Here is a 20948-nt window from a genome sequence, read left to right as displayed (position 1 = left end):
TAATAATAATAATAATAATAATAATAATAATAATAATTAATAGTGTTTTGCCCCTTTTTCGATTCGAAAGGATTTGAAAAATATTATTTTCGATCTTTTAAACTATTTCAAAACTTTAAAAAAAATTTGAAACAATTTAAGAAATTACAGAGTCGCCACTTGATTTTTGAGAAAATATCAAGAAAAACTAAAAATATTACTTAAAAGATTCAAAACAGAAAAAATCTTTTAAATTTAGAAATTCTAAGTGAGCGGTTCCTATTAATACTCTTTGAAGGTTGTTAAGGCACCAAGAGTATCTGTTAACTTATGGTTATCTAAACTATTTGAAAATAATTTTTGTGACTAACTTTAAAAAGGAAAATTATTTTTTTTTTATGAAAAGAAAACGATTAAGGAAAATTGTCTTCAAGATTTGTGCAAAACAAATTCTGACGACTTAGTGGGAATTTTAACTAAGTCTAAGAAAACTAAGAACAATTAGCATATAAAGGGAAAAGAGGGAGATTAAAGGACTTAGGTCAGTAGGCCCAAATCATAAATCTTGTCCTATGCTAATTTGGGCTTTTGACCCATCTCCACCAGTCCTAATCTAAATACTTGGGCTTTTGGCCCATAACCTGTCCTAAGCTAGTTTTCGGATCTTTGAGATCCCAAATCCGCTTCACCTATATTAAATTACAATTTTGACTTCGAGACTCAAATGAATTAATAAATAAATGACTAAATGAATAAATAAAAATAAGGCAACAATAAAAATCGGAACTTTTTAAATCTCTTAGTAACCTCATCAAAGGGGTTTCAGTCATTTTCTTCCTTCTTTCATCTTCTTGCATCCGCATATCATACAATCGACTTTGGGTTTAAAGCTTTGAACTTGATTCGAAGAGATGGGCCTCATTAACCCATTACGAATGCAAGAGGAAAGGAGTCTATTTGGACTCCAAAACAGATTCATGCAAGGAAAAAGATAAAAAAATAATAATTAATATGTGTTCGAAAATTTTACACTTAATAGATAAATGATGAGATGAAAAAAAAAACATTCTCAAGCATAAAGAAATAGCAGGCTATGATATCAAAGCAAATCAAATTATCCAAAGAAAAGAAAATTAACCCATCTCCTAAACAATCTTACAAAAAAATTGAATATAGCACAATATAATTAACTAGCCATTGAAAAGAAAACACGAATCCACAAGCATAGTTGCTTAAAATTTGGATAAATAGATTAACACATATTTGCTCCAAATACTATAATGAAATCTAAGGCGTGTTTTCATGAAACAGAGAAAAAAGGAGAATGAGCAAGAAATGAGGAAATAACACTTCAAATATGAAATACAAGACATACTAATGCAACAACACTTTTTAATACAAAGTGGATCAATCAACATATCTATAACTTCGAAAAAAATTACTATAGCATGTGAATAACAATGGGAGGTCTAAATGAATAAAAACACTTTAAGAAGTAAACCAATAAGCGAAGTGAAGTAAATAACATATATTAAATATATTTGAGAGATAATATTTGGAGACAAGATAGGACAAATAGTAAAAGATTAATTCTAAGAAAAAGTGTCCAATTATGACAACTTCTATTTTAGTTTTACACCATTTCAACAAAAATTATAACATTAACAACTTTTCAATCTAAACAAGAGAAAATCAAAAATAATTTTGACCACGAAAATGAGTAACTCACTACTTCAAATTGAGAAACAATTTCACAAACCCTTAACAATAGTAACCATTTCTTTTCGACATAAAGGAAACAGCTTTACACACTATAAGCAAACATATATCCATCAATAATGAATTTAAACAAAGCACGAGCATGCATTTTAAGCAAAGATCAAAACTTTACCCATAATAATCAAAGAATAAAGTTAAAAGGTGAAACAATCAATATTAATTATTTTTTTCAACATAAAAAAAATACCTTTACATGCTAAAAACAAATATATAAGTCAACAATGAATTTAAACAAAGCATGAATACATATTTTAAGCAAAGATCAAATCTTTACCCATAATAATCAAAGAATAAGCCAAAAGGCGAAACAATCAATATTAACTATTTTTTTTTCAACATAAAGGAAACAACTTTACATGCTAAAAACAAATTTATACGCCAACAATGAATTTAAACAAAACATGAGTACATATTTTAAGCAAAGATCAAAGCTTTACCCATAATAATCAAAGAATAAAGCAAAAAATATGTTCAACTATTGTTAGCTCTTTTTTTATATCATGAATATGAAAATAGACATAATATCGATACCATAACATCCTATGGCCTTTAAAGCCGTCTACAACAAATAATCTCAGCAAATAAAATTACAACTACGAACTACGAAGAAGAAAATAATAATAAAATTAAAAAAATTACAAATACGAACTAGGAAGAAGAAAAAGATGAAGAAGAAAATGATAATAAAACTAAAAAATTACAACTACGAACTACGAAGAAGAAAAAGATGAAAAATAAAACGATAAAAAAAAGAGAAAAAGGTGTATTTACCTTTTTTGGGGCAGCAAAACGGAACTACAAGCTTTCTTCGGAGTTTTTATTACATCGAAAAGCGTTCAACTCGAGAACTTCAATTAGCCCGCGAATTTAACGAAAAAGAAAATTTTTTACTGAAACAAATTTTTTTTGCTCAAAACTTTTTTTTAAAACCTTGAGACTTATCTTTCTACCAAAATAGTGGGAGTATTTATAGGAAAGGATATGGATTCCATTCTTTTATCCACCAATGTGGGAGAAAAGTATTTATAGAAAATGATAGAGACTCAATTCTTTTCATCCAGCAATGTGGAAGAAAGAATTTAAGTGTGTTTTGAGAATTTTAAAATTGAAGATAAGGTGAGGTGGAAGATAAGGTGGGGGAAATTGTACAATGTAGTACAATTTTTGAATTTCAAAAATTGAAAAAAGGGCTTTGAGAGAAATTGTACAATCTAGTACAAATTTTGAATTTCAAATTTGAATTTTGGGATTTGAAGTTATAAGATTTTTTGAGAATTTTGAGGTTATTTAAAATATAATCCTATTTGGGATTTAAAATTTAACCATATTTATTTAATTTTGACCAAATTAAAAATCAATTGACGGATTGCCTTGCAATTATGGCCAAATCTAATAGATTGGCTAAATTAAATTGAAATTTGATACGAATTAATACTTTCTTTAATCCCGAGCTTCTTGATTTAATAAAATCAAATATATATTCGTCCAAATAAATTATTTTTTAGAGTAAATTATATTTAAATCAAGACTTTATCCGTTCGAATTAATTTTCAAGCTTATCTCTGTAAAAGCTCAAACTTTGATAAAAATATTCATTCAAGTAACAAAATTTATACAATCTCGTATATGTGAATACGAAAAATGTATAATCGTCACTTAAATGACAAAATTAACCTAAATAAATATTTTAGAGCGCATTTATCCGGATGAAATAAATATTTCACTTTTATTAAAAGTTGAAGAAACCCAAGATTAAATTTAATCGTGGAGGAAAAAAATTAGGTGTCAACAAATACTAATAGCAGTAGTATAGTACGTAATGTGTAGTAGTAGTATATAGTTCGTAATACGTGTAGTAGTAAGTAGTATAGTGAGTAATATGTTCAGTAGTAGTAATAATAATAATAAATAATAATAGTAATGACAATACATAATAGTAATACTAATAGTGATGGGATAATAGTAATAATAACAACAATAATACTCCCTCCGTCCCAAATTATATGTCGTCATTTTCTTTTTGGTTCGTCTCAAAAAGAATGTCACATTTTCTTATTTGGTAAGTTTTTAAAAACACAATTACAATTTTACCCTTAGTGGTCCTACTTAATTTTAAATACTATTAATCATTTTTTAATTTGTTTTTTTCAATTAAAAGTAGTCCCACTTAATTTTAAATACTATTACTCCTTTCTTTAAGAAGGGTAATTTTGTAACTTTAATAAAGTCAATACTTATTTCTTAAATATCGTGTCTGATCAAATGACGATACATAATTTGGGACGGAGAGAGTAATAAATAATAGGAAGAGGAGATGTATATAATAGTGTTAAAAAATAATTAAATGAAAAATAAAAATAATAAATAATAAATAAAAATGATAAATACTAGGTGTAGTAGTACAGAACTTTGTAATAATGATAAATAATAATATTTATTTTTAATTTTTATAAATAAAATCCCATAATAGAAGAGTTCTAATTGAATTAAATGATATTAAATATTTAAATTTTAAAATGTATTCTACTTATAAAGAGGAAAAAATTATTAGCTTAAAAATAGAAACTTATGGTTTAAGAGTCCTAAACAAACTCTTACTATTTTATAAATTTATTCCTTTTATATATTATAAATATATTTGAATACATTTGATTTACTAATAATAAATAGTACTACGTACGAATAGTGCTTACAAAAAAAAGTGTATAGTAATAGTATTAGTGCGATGATGATGATGATGATGATGATGATGATGATGATGATAATAATAATAATAATAATAATAATTTACAAAAAGTAGTAACAGTAGTATGAAGTGGTAGTATAACAACAACAACAACAACAACAACAACAACAACAACAACAACAACAACAACGATAATAATAATAATAATTTCTTCATTTCTAAGCAAATGATTTTTAGACTTTTTCATTTGGACCCTACATAAATGGTGTTTTGAATTTATATGAAGATAAAATGGTAGAGATTATGTTGGAGACACTATTTTAAAATATAACATATATATTAATTAATAAGTAAAAAAAGTTAGGTTTAAAATTTAAATTTAAAATGAATATATAAAATTTTGAATTATTGAAAAGATAATGATTATATCCAAAATTGAATTTGAAAGTAATCTTTCAGTATGTAAATTTTATTTAGTTATTTAGTAACCTTTTAAACTTTTTAATTTAAATTGAAAAGATATAACAAAAATATTATTGAAAAAATAAGCTCTGAAACATAAATAGATAACTTTATTAATTTATTAAAACTAGAGATAATGACTCTGTAAATAAGAAACATAAATATGTCATATAGTTTATTTTGAACTCATTTACAGTTCTCTTAAGCTTATCCTATCAGATATTGTAATTTCATACAATCTCTTTTTTTAAAATTTTAAAATTATAGTTTCTTTTTATCCAAATCAATGTCAACTAGCATTATAAATGGGATGAATTCCATTCTGATTCACTCTCTTTGCTATTAACAATTGCTTCTTCTCCTCCTCTTTTTATTTTTTATTTTATAGTTTATTTTTTTTATTTTAATGCCCATGATTTTATTTATGTGTAATTTTGAGGTCCAAAGATATCTTATTGATTAGTTTAATGAAATTAAATATTTACCTTCTTAATTATTGTTGTGGTGATTAATTTTTTCGCAAGTGATTCAAACCTCTTGACATGAAGTACATTGAAAAATAAAACTAACATATGATAGCAACAGTGAATAACCTTTTTATACACTTCATATTATTAGTCAGTAATTAAAATTGCATTATATTATACGTACAAAAGTAAGAAAAATTATACAAATATGTTGATTTTATTAAGCAGTTGCATAAAAAATTATTAATTATTATATAAATTTAGTTATTTTGTAGAGGAAACCAGCATGTTCAATTGGTCAAATTACAGAATTTGGAGCTCTTAAATGGAGGTACGATATTAATTTTAAAATATCCATCAAGACAAGATATTCAATGAAATGTTACAATTGAAAGTGCCTACTAAGATTTATTATCTGGAATCTGGTGAAAATTAGTGCATTTGAAAAAGTGAGAAACACACCATGTATTTGGAACATCTCATGAAAATTTATGTTAAAAGTTCAATATTTTTGTTGTTGTTATTATGTTATTGTTATAGCATTATATTTATTTTTTGTTATAGATGTAACTAAGGAATTTTAAGTTTCTATATATAATTTATACAAATATCTCATAAATATTAAACGAATAGTTAGACCTTTTCTTTTAAGCAATATGATTTAACACATTTGAATATTGTTAAAAAACAATATAAATGAGTAAAGATATAGTGGTGAGTATTGAGATGGGGGAGAATGAGGGTAGGAAATGTAGTAGTCGGAATGGGGCTAGGTGGGTGAGGGCTAGGCTAGGTGGGTGGGGGTAGATGGAGTGATGGATGTAGGTGACGTTTGGGGGTGAGAATACAGGAAAAAAAATCTTAAAAAAAAAAGTAAAAAGTTTAAATTTTTTTGAGGTCTAAATTGGAGGTGAGAGTAAGAAAAAAATTTAAAACGATTTCAAAAATAATAGAAAAAAATAGGAAGAGGGGGTGGGGAAGACTTTTGATAGGGGGATCGGGGTGGGTGGTGTGGGAAAAAAGCTTTTATAAAAATAAAAAATTTATTTTATTTGTTGGGGGTGGAGTGAGAAAATAATTTAACAATAATTTACAGAGTTAAAAAATAAAATAAAATTTAAGGGTGGAGTGGTGGAGTAGAGATGAAGGATGAGTGTGAGATTTGATAGGACGAGTGATTTTGTGAGTAGCATAAAAACTTTTAATTGAATTAATATATAAGATATAACAATAAGTATAAATAAAATATTTAAATGTATTAATGATGAAATCAAACAATGAAAAAAATTGTAATAATAGAAAAAATTCTGGAATTTTTAAAAAATAAATAAATTGTATGTGCTTAATTAGTTTTTAAATTGAAATTGTGAAATCTAAAAGTTGGAATTAGAAGTTTTGTAATTGACAAAGTTAAGTATTTTTAGTATTTGAAATGAATTGAAAGATATTTTATTTAACAAATGTGCAGTTACTAGATGAAGTTGAATTAATGGATTTTTTTTAAAAAAAAGAAAGGTAAGGGATTAATTACAAGTCTTAATTGATTAAAAATATAAAGTTAAAATTATAACAGTAAAATTATAACAGTAAAATTAATAATTATATTACATTTTACATTTTATTATTTTTTAAAATTAGTCAATAGAATAAACAGAAAATATCTTTTTATATCAAAACATCTAGAACAATTGTAATTGTCATTAGTTATTAAGTATCAATTATAATTTCAATATTCATGATTACTTTTTAACATTTCATTGACCTTGGATTATGTTAATTTTTTACAATAAAATTTGATTAATCTTATGTGAAGAAGTTAATATTTTTAACGAATAATCTTTAAAAAAAAAATGCTCCACGTATCGCATGGGTACCGATACTAATTAGGATTAAAACAAGAAGATGCATGAACCAAATTATATTCACGATAACAATTTCCCCTATTTCAGGCTAAATTTCTATTATATTGAAGAGAAGGTTTCGACATGCGTGCTTGAGCAGATTACTTGCTCCGTGATTTTACTATATCACCTTTAATTAATTATTATAATTTATTTATATATTAAAAATTAATAATATTTAATTAAAAAATAAAATAAATATTTATGACATATCTGCTTCAGCTGTTTCAACCGTGATTTTATTATATCATCCCTAATTAATTATTATAAGTCATTTATGTATTAAAAAATTAATAATATTAAATTTATAATTTTACTATATCACCCCTAATTAATTATTATAAGTCGGTTATGTACTAAAAATTAATAATATTTAATTAAAATAAAGGTTGAATAGACATTTATGATATAGATGCTTCAACAGTAAGTTTATTATATCACCCATAATTAATTATTATAAGTTATTTATGTATTAAAAGGTTAATAATATTTAATTTAAAAAGTAAAATTTACATTAATAACGTGTCTGTTTCAGCTGTTTCAGCCATGATTTTACTAAATATCACCCATAATTAATTATTGTAAGTCAAGTATTAAAAAATTAATAACATTTAATAAAAAAATAAAATGATAATTAACTTTTGATGTTTTAAACTAACTTGACGTCTTATATGAGATCCACTTAATTTTTTTCGCAAGTATTTTTTATAGTAATTTTGTTATATCACTTTTAATTAGTTGTTGTAAGTCATTTAAGATATGTCTGTTTCGCTGCTTCAATTATAATTTTACTAGATCACGCCTAATTAATTATTATGGTCATCAAAGCATTGTGCCGCTTAAATTGAAATTAAAAAAAGTATTATAAATCACAATAATAAAAAATTTAAATTATTTAAAATATATAATTAACTATCAAGGACACAAAAGTTTAGAAAAAGAGAGTAACATATATTATTTGAAAATTACATAAAAAATATTATAAATTACAATAGTTAACAACTTAAATATCTAAAAATAATTTAATCTATTATATATTTAAAGTAAAAAATACTATAAATCACAATAATCAACAATTTAAAAAATTTAAAAGATATAAAATATTTGATTGACTCTCGAAATTATATTAGTGTCACTTAAATTGGAATAGAGGAAAAGTATTATAAATCACAATAATTAAAAACTTCAGTTATTTAAAAATATAATTGATCATCAATCCCATAAAAGTTTGGACTATATTATTTGAAAATTACATAAAAAATATTATAAATCCCAATAGTTAACGACTTAAAATATCTAAAAATATATTAAATATATGATTGATTATCTAAATTTTATTTGTGTCACATAATTAAGACAATAAAATAACATATATTGAGCCCGTGCTAAATCTTAGATGAATCTTAGAATGTATATGCAATTCATTTTTACTTTTTTTTTGTTTAAATGTATCAAGATTGAAAAGGCAAGTTCCAATACATCACACCAAGCAGTCTATAAGAAATAATGGTAGCATAAATAATATCGATATTACTAATGCAAGCATTATTAACGCAGACATTACTAATACATTTTATTTAGAATTATTTTTATATACTCTAACAAATGATTCCTATATTTTAATGGAAGGAACATATACAAAAACATAGTTCAATAGAACATCTACATAAGTATGTTTTATCGTGTTCTCAAAGTCAAATAACTTAAATTAATATGAAAAATGGTAACATATAGTTTTCTTTTTTATATAATTTTTTTAAACACTTAAAATTTAAATTAAAATATTAATTTAATAAATAAGTTGACAAATAAAAGAGAAGTAGAAAATGAAAGCAAAAGAAGTTTATGTCGGCTTAGTAGGGGAGTACAATGCAATTTTGGATTATTAATTGCAAGTCACATGTGATGTAATATGCAATGACTAGATAACCCTTTATCATATGATTAAAGATCTAAACTTCAAAATGCACCGAATTTTGTTATTTATATAAATAAACTATACACAATTATCTTGTGAGACTCGATTCTTTAAAAAATATCATCAAGTAGTTAATATGTCATAATTCGACTTGACATCAAGTTAACTTATCGTACATAATTAAAATATCTTAATATTGGACCCGAGCTGACACAAGTCATGCTACTCTAGTTTTGATAGAAAGTAAACATATGCAGTGACAAATTAATAACGTAAGAAAGTTATCCGGAAATATTCAAAAATTTTACAGTACATATATTGTTATAAACGCTATGAAAAAGCATGCATGCACCGTTAAGTGGTCAGTCAAAGGGTATGGCCTAAGACTTTTTTTACCTTCTAAGGTAAAAAAATAGTCTCCCCCGCCTTGCAGTGTACCATTAGCTAATGTTGTTAACCTTTTAAGAACAAGGTGTGAGCCTTCATCTTTCTTATCCCATTTGAAATTTTTCAATTTTTATATGCCCCTTTAGAATTTTGGACGAAAAAAGTTGTCCTTTACAATCCGGACTCCTATCTATCTTCTCCTTGATAAAATGGCTATGGGTGAGTTATCCACATTGTGTGATAAAAGATTGAAATAAGGGTTCGATGACGCTAAGTTAAAAGACACATTTATGTATTATAAAAAAAAAAAAAAAGGGCAGCCTGGTGCACTAAAGCTACCGCTACGCGCGGTGTCCGGTGAAAGGCCCCACCACAAAGGTGTATTTTACACAGTCTTACCTTGCATTCTGTCAGAGACTGTTTCCAAGGCTCGAACCCGTGGCCTCCTGGTTACAAGGCAGTAACTTTACCAGTCTCGTGGTCATGTGGCACGTTTATGTATTATGTCTATTGAAAATCATAGTTGATATGCTCGGCTCGCTGTTGGAGGTCTAAATTACAAGAATCATTACACAAAAAATGGCGAACGTTTAGTACATTTAGGTTGTGTTATGTAACATCAGTTATTGATAGATGGAGTCGAATGTTCATAATTTGTCACGATTTCTACTGGACCATCTTCTAATTCTTGATGAGCAATGTCAAAGCCCGAATTATGATTTTTCAAAACTTCTTGGGCAACATCTCCTAATTCTTGAGCAATGTTTATGTCCATGTCAATGTCATGGGGCTGCTGATTGGCATACCAGTTGCTCACAAACCAGCAAAAGCAAAAGTTAAGGAAGGTAGGAACCATTAACATAGCATAGTACTTGTCCAAACGACTTTGTTTACATCTTCCTTAAACCAGGGTCTGAAAATGAGGATGCTGATCACACTAAAGAATTTGCCAATGCCAGTGACAAATTTACTGAATTCTGGCCCATACCCTTTCATTGAATCACAAACTTGAGTTTCAAAGAAATCTTGGAGCCCACTCGACGAAAGTCCATCCATAAGGCCAACCAAGAAGAATTGAGGTGTTAGCCAAAACAAAACTAATTTTATTAGTGTACTGCTCGGTGTTATAGTCGTCCAACCATACTTCCAGTTCACCACGCCTGTAAACTTCGACCCGCCAAGCAGTTAGACAACAAAAGAAAGAACACAACATTCCAAGTACAACTCTATACAGTGGAGGACGTCGTGGTGCACTTCCTTTTCTCTTGAGCAATTCACATATGATTTCTACAATGGAACTTGTAGAGGTCTTGATGATAACAAAAACTACTATTGGGACGTGGGATATCTTCCCAAGATGGTCATCCATGAATTCAGCTTGTACGTAAAAGAATGTGCTTGCTGTAGCCTCTACGAGACTGTATACAAAAAAACTCGACCAAAGAGGAAACATACTTATCAAACGCTTCACATCCCTCACCTTTGCTACCTCAAAAAGTCTGCCTGCAGTTTCCGCTTGCTCTGTTGATGCTGGACAAGGAGGTGATGGCTCCACAATCCCGGCTCTGTCCAACCATCTGCAATTTAGAAAATGTGTGGTTAAATTAACTCAAAGTGTTTGTGAGACTCAAAACTAGTGGTATACACACATCTTTTAGTTTTTTCAAGCCAATAAAAGGTCAAAAATACCCCTATACTATAGGAACTATCTTAACTTTACCTTCCGTTATACTTTACGGTAATGCTACCCTTATTGTTAGAAAATTGCCTCGTATTTGTGTTAGACCTTAACGGGACTCAAACCAGAAGAATAACAAATGGTAAATTTAAGCTACGACCAATAGTAAAGGGGTAAATTTGGATTTTTTTCCTCAGTGTATGTTGACGTGTGCAATCTACAATGGAGCTTCTTTAAATTAAAGGGAAGGTACTTGCTAGCGACAAGAATATGAATGACCTCAAAATATTATGGAGGGTTAAAATTAAAATATTTTATATAGTCGAGATGTCAATTGGCACCTCTTCCATTATTTCAGCTTGAATGTCTCATAAAATAAGTTTGTGAAGTAGATAAAGAACTTCTAATTTTCTACCTCTTAAGACAAGGAAGTACGTTGATTGAAGTAGTAAAGGGAGGCAGAGCAAACCTTAAACTTGTGGCATGTGGCTAAAACCTTGTATTTGTATTTAAAAATTTCATTTAATATGTATAAATAATCTATTTAGAACCCATAGACTAAAATTCCTGGCTCGGCCACTAGGGGAGGGCAGGTTATAGATGGTACCTGAGGAATGGAATATGAGGAAGAATCTGTGTGTCACTTTTACTGTAATTCTTGAACAACTGACTAGGAGAAACTGGATAATCGAGATGTCTCTTTAAGTTTGCTGCTTTAACAACGTTGAAAATGTAAAGAATAGGGCTAGGTTTTGTTCCTCTTTAGATCTCCATAGTTAATCAGCAAGAAATGCTTTCAATGTGACATCTCGTCCAGCTTTACCAACAGTTAATAACGCCAATGCCCCAAACAATGCTTTAATTCTTTCGCGATGTGTTTCATACCATATCATCCCCAGTCCCTGCCCAAAAATAAAATAACTTTGCTCAAAGCCTCAAACACAACTTTATTGAAGCACAAGCATATGCTCATTTAGTGTTTTCTATTTCATGCATTTTGTAGCAATCAATACATGAGGTGAGCATATTTTATTTTGAACATGACTCTCATCAAGGAAAATAAAATCAAAAGGAATTTCACATTTTTTTCATTTATCTACCCTAATAATTTTATGGGGAATACTTCACATGGAAGCCTTAGAGTTCCTATGTAACAACCCGAACTTCTCAACACAACACCAACGTATATTATACTTAATTACTGAATCCAAATTACATTTGAGCATTGAGACAACAAGGTAATATTGAACAAAGGAAGATCTTAGAATAGGGGAAGAAGTAACTAGGAGGAGATAAGAAGTAACTTGTCAATTCATGATGACCCTTTATGATATAGATCATTTAGTATGACGATGATATGTAGTGAGCTTAAATGAAGAAGTGGGATTCATATAGTCGATCCAATATATTTAGGATTGACGCGTAGTTATTGTTGTAGTATATGCTTCACCTATGGATCTCACATCTAACATGGCTTAAGTCTTAGTATTGTATATAGGATTGGATTACCAAAAGATTGAGATTTGACTCCATGCTTCCTAGTTAATTGACTGTTTAGTTCTCTACCTTTGTGAGGTAAGAATAAGGTATGCGTACACTTTATTCTCTCCATACTCCACTTGTGGGACTACACTAGATATATATATTGTCGTCCAGAAAAAAAAAAAAAAAACAAGGTTAAGTGAAGTGCTCCTCCATTGTAATCTGCATTTTGTTATCTATATATTTCCAAAATTAGATCTGGACGGTTCGACCCAAATAAAAAGGGGAAAGTGGCAAATGTATGCCTCTAACTTTGCGATTTTATAGCAGATTTATCCGTCATTAAAAAAGTGATCGCATTTATAATCTGTCATCTAATAAATAATGCATATTTACCTTTTGTAACCACCAGTTTAAAAAAAGTATTGTTTAATGCTTCAAGTCTCCAACGGTTAACTATTTAGCTTAGTGAAAATAGTCAATATTACCTCTTCAACTATTCGAAATACCTCAACTGCTTGCTTAACTTTTTGGAACATTTTTTTTTTTAACTTACTGAACACCCAAAAAAAAAAAAATCACATTAAAATAGTTTCCATAGAAAACATTTCGTTCTTACCCAACACACTCTAAGGGGTCGTTTGGTACACAAATTAGGGCTTAATAATTCTGGGATAAAATACAGAATTATTTTATTTTGAGTTTGGTTAGAGGTATTAATTATTCTATTATTTGTACTAAAACGATGAGATTAGTTATCTCAAAAAATGGTGCATGGGATAACTAGTCCCATGAAATTTTTCAGTCAATGAAATAACTTTATTTATCTCATCTCCCTTGTCAAACGACCCCCATGAGTCTGACTGATTTCTACAGATTCGCAAGAGCAAATCTTCAAGAACAAAGACGGGAGAACAGTAAGAGCTGAATTGTCTCGATTAGGCTTTTGACAAAGTCGAGAAAGAAACAGAAAAGACTAATTCCACGAGTGGGATTAATATCAAATTTTTATATTCAGTATAATTCCACGAGTGAGATTAAAGAAGGGTAGAAAATATAGACCCTCAGCATAAAAATCAAAGAAGTGATATAAAGGAAAATAATGGCAACAAAATAGCAAGAAAAACATAGCAATCAAAAGTAGTAGCTAGGTAGTAATAAAAATGAAGAATAAGATACTATGCAGATACACATTAGGTATGACTACTAAATAAGAGGAGGAGAATAGATCCTTGTTTCTCTCCCGTAAAAGTACTACAACATACATCGATCTACTATCCTTTACCTTAATCCTCAAAAACTCGCTAATAGGTACTGTATATCTTCGTATATCAAAATGCTCGCTAATGGGTACTGTATATCTTTGTATACCAAACGCTAGCTAATAAGTACTGCATGGGGGGAGGGAGGAGGAGATAAAAGAAACAAAAAAGACATACCAAAATAAACGCAGTATGGGTGAAGATAATTAAGTCGAAACGACCAAAGTAGGAGTCAGAGAGTTGTGCAACCACAATGACAAGAAGGGATGAGAGTCCTTCATGTTTATTCACTATTTGAGCTGCCTTTGGTAGTGCCAATTCCCAGTAAAACGTCAGATGAGTTACAAATATGGCTAGCATACTGTATTGTACGATTCCATGGATGATGATAAGTCCTAATTTGCATTCAGTTAAGTGGAAAAAAGAAATCAATCAACAAAACAACAGGTCAGTCGTAGTTAAGAGAGAAAAAAACAGCTAGTATATCCAATTAATGTTATGCATCCCGTAAGTGGGATCTAGAAAGGGCAAGAAATATGCAGACCTTACTCCTATCTTTGTGGAATTGAGTGGTTGTTTCCGATGAGACCCTCGGCTCAAAAAAGTGCAATTAAGGCAGGATATAAAGGAAAATAATGATGGCAAATTAGCAAGATGAACAAAGCAACCAAAGTAAACAAGTAATGGTAAAAATGAAGAATAAGAGATACTATTCAAATACTAGGTAAGACTACTAAATAAGAGGAGGAGAATATCCCCATTGCTTCTCCCCCAGAAAAGTACTACGACACACAATGATATTCAATTTTTTACCTTAATCCTCAACCTCCAGACCTTCTTATTTAGAATCATGTCCTCGATAAAGTAAGTTGAAAATGCGTCATGTCTTAATCGTGATCACCTCTTCAAGTTCTTCTTTGGCCTACTTCTACCCCTCTTTAATCTATTAGCCAAACTCTCACACCTCTTTACCGGTGCCGCTTCTTATCACCTCTTCACATGCTTAAACCATCTCTTTCTTGCTTTCCTCATTTTATCATATCATGAAGATCACTTCCACTTTATCCTGTAGAATTTCATTCCTGGTCTTGTCTCTCCTAGATAATATATAAGGTGCGTCTCGTACAATAACTTTCAGGAAAATACTTCCTATGAGAAAGTCATATTCTGTGTTAGCTCAATACTTAATCACACATTGCGACTCTTTTTAGTATGTCTAAAATAGAACTGCCTAGACTAACATCCCACCACTAAAATTTTATGAAAAATATTTTTCACTCACCAATAAAACATCAGTAAATTCCATTTTATTATTGATCTTAATTATATACCTCCGAGGAAAATATATGCACCAAACAAAACTTTTTCATTTAAAAAAATTAAAATAAAGGAAAAAGCATTTTGAATCATCTTTATCTGAGAAGAAGATAGGTATTTTGGAAGGGAAAACAACTTTGTGGTACCATTCAATGGCTTGGCTATATTTGAAAAACATAATGATTCAAGATATATTGCCAACTCCACTTATGTTTTTTCGAGCTGGAGATTTTTCACTTCCTATATAGAAAAGGAGTTGCTAAGTAATAAATGTCATGGGACCGGACAGGGACTTGTATAAATGTACATGCCCATCTATGTGTTTGTAGGGCCGGACATATTTGGTTCAAATCGAAAATATCAAAGATTTTTCAGTTTTTTGGATTGATTTGGATTTCAAATTTTAGAAATTCAGTTAAACGGTTTGATTTTTGATTTTTTGATTTTTTTTTATTGAATTCAAAAATCGAAATTATATAAATAATATATATTCAAAATAAATATATAATAAGTAACTCAAACTTATGCATAATGCAGTTATATATTATCTTAAACTTATGTTTAGTTCATTTCATTTCCTACATGTTACGTTATTTATGTTTGGGAATGAAAAAAGAGTTTGAAAATATCATTTTTCTAGAAAAATCATCAATTTTAATTAGTTAGTCATGAAAAAAAAGGCTCACTACTTAAATCTTCAAAATCGAAATAAAAATCTAAAATAACCAAATGGAATTTGTAGAAGCCAAATCAAACTGAATTTATTCCGGTTTGATTACGGTTGTCACTTTCGTTAATCCGAAAAATAGAAAATCGAATCGATATTAAACAACCAAACCCAATGACCACCCCTATGTGTTTGGCCCTACAACTTTCTTTTTTGGCTTTGAATGTGTGACATTTTTTGTTGTTGTTTTCTTTCTTTGGGAGGAACTACTTCAATATTTTGAGCATATTAGAAAGTTGGGTCATACGATGTTTTGAGGTGAAAATTATCTTATATGCATTTTTCAGATGGTTTATTACAAGTTGTAACAATGCTTTTTTTTATAATTATTGATGTGTACTTTTAATTGCAAGTTGTAGTAATTTTCAAACAAATTATTTAAACATATTTGTAAAAATTCTTTTATTAGATATGTATCAACTAAAATCTCTCTTAAATATTAGTAGTATTTATCTTTCTCACTCACCTCAATTTACGTAGTTATAGTTACTAGTTTATCCACACACATCGCACGTATAATATGTGATTATTTAAAATTAAATAATTTTATTTATTGTGGAGATTTTTAGTAAAGTATAAAAAGTTCAAACCACTTTTCAAAGATCTTTTGCACTTTAAAATAATAAGGTAAACATAAACATATATTTTAGTGTAAGCACATATATATTATACCATCAGAAGCTTCAAGTGATTGATGGATCATCACTTTTGTGTTTGTCAGTATCTCTTTCTCTTGCTGTCAGAGGTTAAGAGAGACAAATCAATTTGAACCATATTCGTAGTATAATTAATTTTTTCTATGTTTAAAATTTTTCCTTATTTTTAAAGTCAAATCTTTATAATATCATTGATTACATTATTATTATGTACTTAAAACTTTTAGAATTTGGAACTTCTTAATTTTCTCATTCTAACATTTTTATATTTATTTTTACATTTTTCAAATACTATTGTTACGTCCCGAGCCAAGGTCCTAGACGTGGCATGCACCCGATACTATTGCTAGTATGAGCGAACGTTCTGGCATATCACATGAGCATACAACTAGCATAATGAATAGAGAGGAAACAATATAAAATAAGATTTCTTGAAGGAGAGAGTCTTTCATCAATGTTCATTAATATCGCATAACGTCTGAAGATACAATAGTCATAATAAATAAGACTAAGAATTAAAAGATCTGTTTGACAACTAAACCAGTCTGTGAAGCCTCTAATGACTAACTATAACTATCGGGAAAAGGCTCCAGCATACCCTGATACTGAAAGGAACATAGAGAAATTATCATATCTAAATTTGCCCCAAGTAGAAAGGAGGCTCACCAATAGCAGAAGATGATAATCCTAATGATGCGCCTGATCGCAAACTTGAGATCCAGAACCTACATCATGAAATGATGTAGTGCCAAAGATAGTCAATACGTGGAATGTATTGGAATGCAAAACCATTTCAGGAGGGAAGTACATCAAGAGATTAGAAATGACAATAAAATTTAAATGTAAGTGAAGACAAATGGAATGGAACAAGAATATAAAATAAATTTATAATTGACCAAGTAAGATAGATTCAATTCCTTTGATTATTTGTGGGAGAAAGTAGTGAACTGTCATAAACCACCATGTGAGCGCATGAAGTTTGATCTTGGCCTGATCAGCTAAGTCGTCCTATACCTTGCCGGGAACAGGACGTGACATGACATAATTTGCTAGTAAGTATCCATGGTTAGCCCCTTTTCGGGACACATAATAAAAAGAGTCATCCCACTTTCGGAATAATCTCTATCCTATATCGGTAAACATAGTTTCGGGCATTTGTTGTTTAAACCTATACCTTCACGGTCAACTAACTCACTCCCTTATGCTCATGATGTTATCTTACTTATTTATAATCAAAGTGTTACCCTCATTAGACTCATGCTCATAGTTTAGCCGTTTTAGGCTCATATTCATAGTTCAGTCATTTTAGGCTCATGCTCATAGTTTAGCCCTTTCAGGCTCATATTCATAGTTTAACCGTTTTAGGATAGAAATCATGAAGTGCCACTTTAGGGATTATATAGAGAGTTAATTGTAATAGGTTCATAATCACAAGCTAACATCATTATTGGAGAGGCATGATAGTTAATTTCCTGATTCGATGTCTTATAATTCATGATCATGGCATACTAGTTTTAAGAGTTTATTCATTTTTTTTTTTGAGTTGGTACAGTGTAGTGGATCATAGAAGGATTGAGTAATTCTATAATTTTTTTACAAGGTGATCCTTACTTTTGCAGTTCAAGATGAAATTAGAAAAAAGTTGAAAGTATACACCATTACAAAGAAAAGAGTGCCAAAGTTCTTAGACCGTTGACTTATGAATCTGAAACCACCACAAACATACTATTATGACATGTTGCATAGAAAACTTGAATCATATCATGTTAATATTAGTTTCTGTTACACATTAGCTATACCCTATCAACGAATAGCAGCACAGTTATACAACTTAACACTTTATATCCTTTTACTACTGCTTAGTATTTCATTCTCAAGGCTATATGTTGTCCAATTATAGTGAAGAAAGCACCTTTTAATCTAGTCTCTTTGACCAGTACGTTTCTATATTATTTAAGTTACCTCACGGATTTCATAAGATTCATACTTTATATGATCAAGAAATTTATAAATTCTGCAGCAATTCGTTGGTTTAATATCTACTCACCAAAGTCTATAGAGTATTTATGATAAAGGAAGAATATGTAAAAACTTCTCAAAAAATCTCATAAAAGAACTCAATTAAGTTGACAAAGATGTGGAGATCCACCAATCCAAATAATACTAAGAGTAACAGGGATTAGAGGAGAACAAAACTCAAAAGAAAACATGAAATAAAATAGTCTTACATACCTCTTTAAACGTTGAAAGAACTTGAAATAGGAAGATGAAATTTGAACTTGATTCTCAACCAATTCTCTTTTGTTTCTTAGAAATTGTGATTGAGAGGAGGAAAAGGGATATTGACTGCTGAAAACTTATGAAAAATAGATGAAAAAAAGAGGATATTGATTGCTGCTGGAAACTTTGAAAAACTGATAAAGGAAAAGGGAGGCTTTTATTGTGTGATTTGGAGGAAAATAGAGGGACTTGTTTTAATGTGTGTAAGTGATAGAACTTGGCTGGGAAAATAACGTTGTAGGAAAAAAAATGCATGGCAACTGATAAGTTAAAAGAGTTTTAATTATTTACAGTAAAGGTAAAAAGGAAAGGACGAAAATGCCCTTGAAGGATAAGTAATGGGCCTGAGATGTTACAATTCTTAAATTAAATTTAATTGATTTAGAATTCTTAAACTAATGAAAAAAGTATTAGTTATCATTAATTCTGATGACTTTTAATAAGAAAAGATTTTACCATAAATATATTTAATTAATTTTCAACTCTTAAATATTAGAAAAAGACAATGAAAAGACGATTTTATCTAAAACAAAACTTTTAATGAAAGGCAAAAAGTTCAAATAATATTTTAAGGTCATTCACACTTTTAACATACTATAGATTATCGATATAGATTATAGATATAGATTAGAGGAGTAAAATTTGATAAAGAAATAACTTTACTTTTAACGTATTTCTTACTTTTTCCAATAAAGTAATATTTGTTTACTTTCCCAATTTTTCACGCATCTTCTACGTTCTTTTAGAAGTGAAAAGATTTTCACAATTTTTTTACTCAAATTTGACCACAATTATGAAAAGATTTTTATAGACTTTTTTTTTTCAAAATAAACTAATTTGTTTTTAAAAAAATTTAATCAAAGAGAGTTAAAGTTTTATTATTTCCTAAACTTAAAAGTCAAAAATTTATATCGGATGAATCATAGTTATAAGTTATAACTATCATTAATTATGCAATAAAGCATTTAATTGATTTTATAAAGTGGATCCCACCATATTATTCCACTTCACCTTCTTCTCTTTCTCCTGAACTAACTATTTTATTTTCCTTGTTTTTAGCTGTTGGTTTTCATATGTTTTTATCAAATTGAAAGGCTAACTTTATAATATAAAAAATAAAAATTCATTAAGATGTTTTTGATTTAGTTATCTAATTTTAAATTTATAATATAATTTTTTAAATTATTATGTACGCTTCATCCAATTATAAAATTTATAGATAAATTATTATTATTATTATTATTATTATTATTGTTATTATTATTATTGTTGTTGTTATTATTTGTTTTACATAGAAGTCATTCAAATTTAAAAATTTGTAATACAAAAGTAAGGGAGAATACTGACAAAAATACTTGAAATTTGACTGGATTACCAGTTGAGCATACTGAACTTTACGGGGGTCCTATTACCCCCAGACTTTTTTTTCGTATTTTAATGGCATATATCTGCCACTTGGCACATTACGTGTTAGTCACGCGTAGTGAGCGCATGGACAATGTTAAAAACGTTATAAAACTCTTTTCTTTGCCAAACAGCCCCTAATTTTATAATTGTTTAAAGTTTTATATTTTTATTTATTTTTTCATTCTCTTTCTTCTTTCTTCTTTCTTCTTTCTTTCTTCTTTCTTTTTTTTCTTCAACAATGGTTGCTCCATTGTTGAATTGAAACTGAATTTGCTCCATTATTGAATTGAAATTGAATTCTTGAAGATTTTATTTTGAACTCGCTAATTAAAACTCAATGGAAGATTCGGAAGATTCAAACTCGAAAACTCGCTAATTGAATCTTCCGAGTTCAATTAATGGAAATTGAATCTTTCGAGTTCCATTAACGGAAGATTGAATAGCTTCATACATGTACAGTCCGTATTTTTGTCTGCATACATGAAATTAAATTTTTTGAATCTTTCGAGTTCCATTAATGGAAATTGAATCTTCCATTGAGTTTTCAATTAGCAAGCTCC

General features: G+C 28.8%; 1 protein-coding gene and 1 long non-coding RNA gene across 2 annotated transcripts; both read right to left on the bottom strand.

Annotated features, from left to right (window-relative positions):
- Window positions 1–10078: 10078 nt before the first annotated feature.
- LOC107862315 (protein NRT1/ PTR FAMILY 5.6) lies at window positions 10079–15033 on the bottom strand. The gene is made up of 3 exons (XM_047405678.1): window positions 14993–15033; window positions 11865–12017; window positions 10079–11156 (listed from the first exon to the last, which is right to left on the bottom strand). Exons 1-3 carry the CDS (start codon window positions 15031–15033, stop codon window positions 10595–10597), a joined length of 756 nt encoding a protein of 251 aa, XP_047261634.1. The 3' UTR covers window positions 10079–10594.
- A 2117-nt stretch (window positions 15034–17150) lies between these two features.
- On the bottom strand, window positions 17151–19199 carry LOC124895231. Its single transcript, XR_007051604.1, has 2 exons — window positions 18934–19199; window positions 17151–17426 (listed from the first exon to the last, which is right to left on the bottom strand). It is a non-coding gene; the product is annotated as an uncharacterized LOC124895231 (long non-coding RNA).
- Between the last annotated feature and the right edge of the window lie 1749 nt (window positions 19200–20948).

The sequence above is a fragment of the Capsicum annuum genome, unplaced genomic scaffold (genome assembly GCF_002878395.1).
Source record: "Capsicum annuum cultivar UCD-10X-F1 unplaced genomic scaffold, UCD10Xv1.1 ctg80732, whole genome shotgun sequence".
Classification (NCBI taxonomy): domain Eukaryota; kingdom Viridiplantae; phylum Streptophyta; class Magnoliopsida; order Solanales; family Solanaceae; genus Capsicum; species Capsicum annuum.
This window is presented reverse-complemented; position numbering and strand designations above follow the sequence as displayed.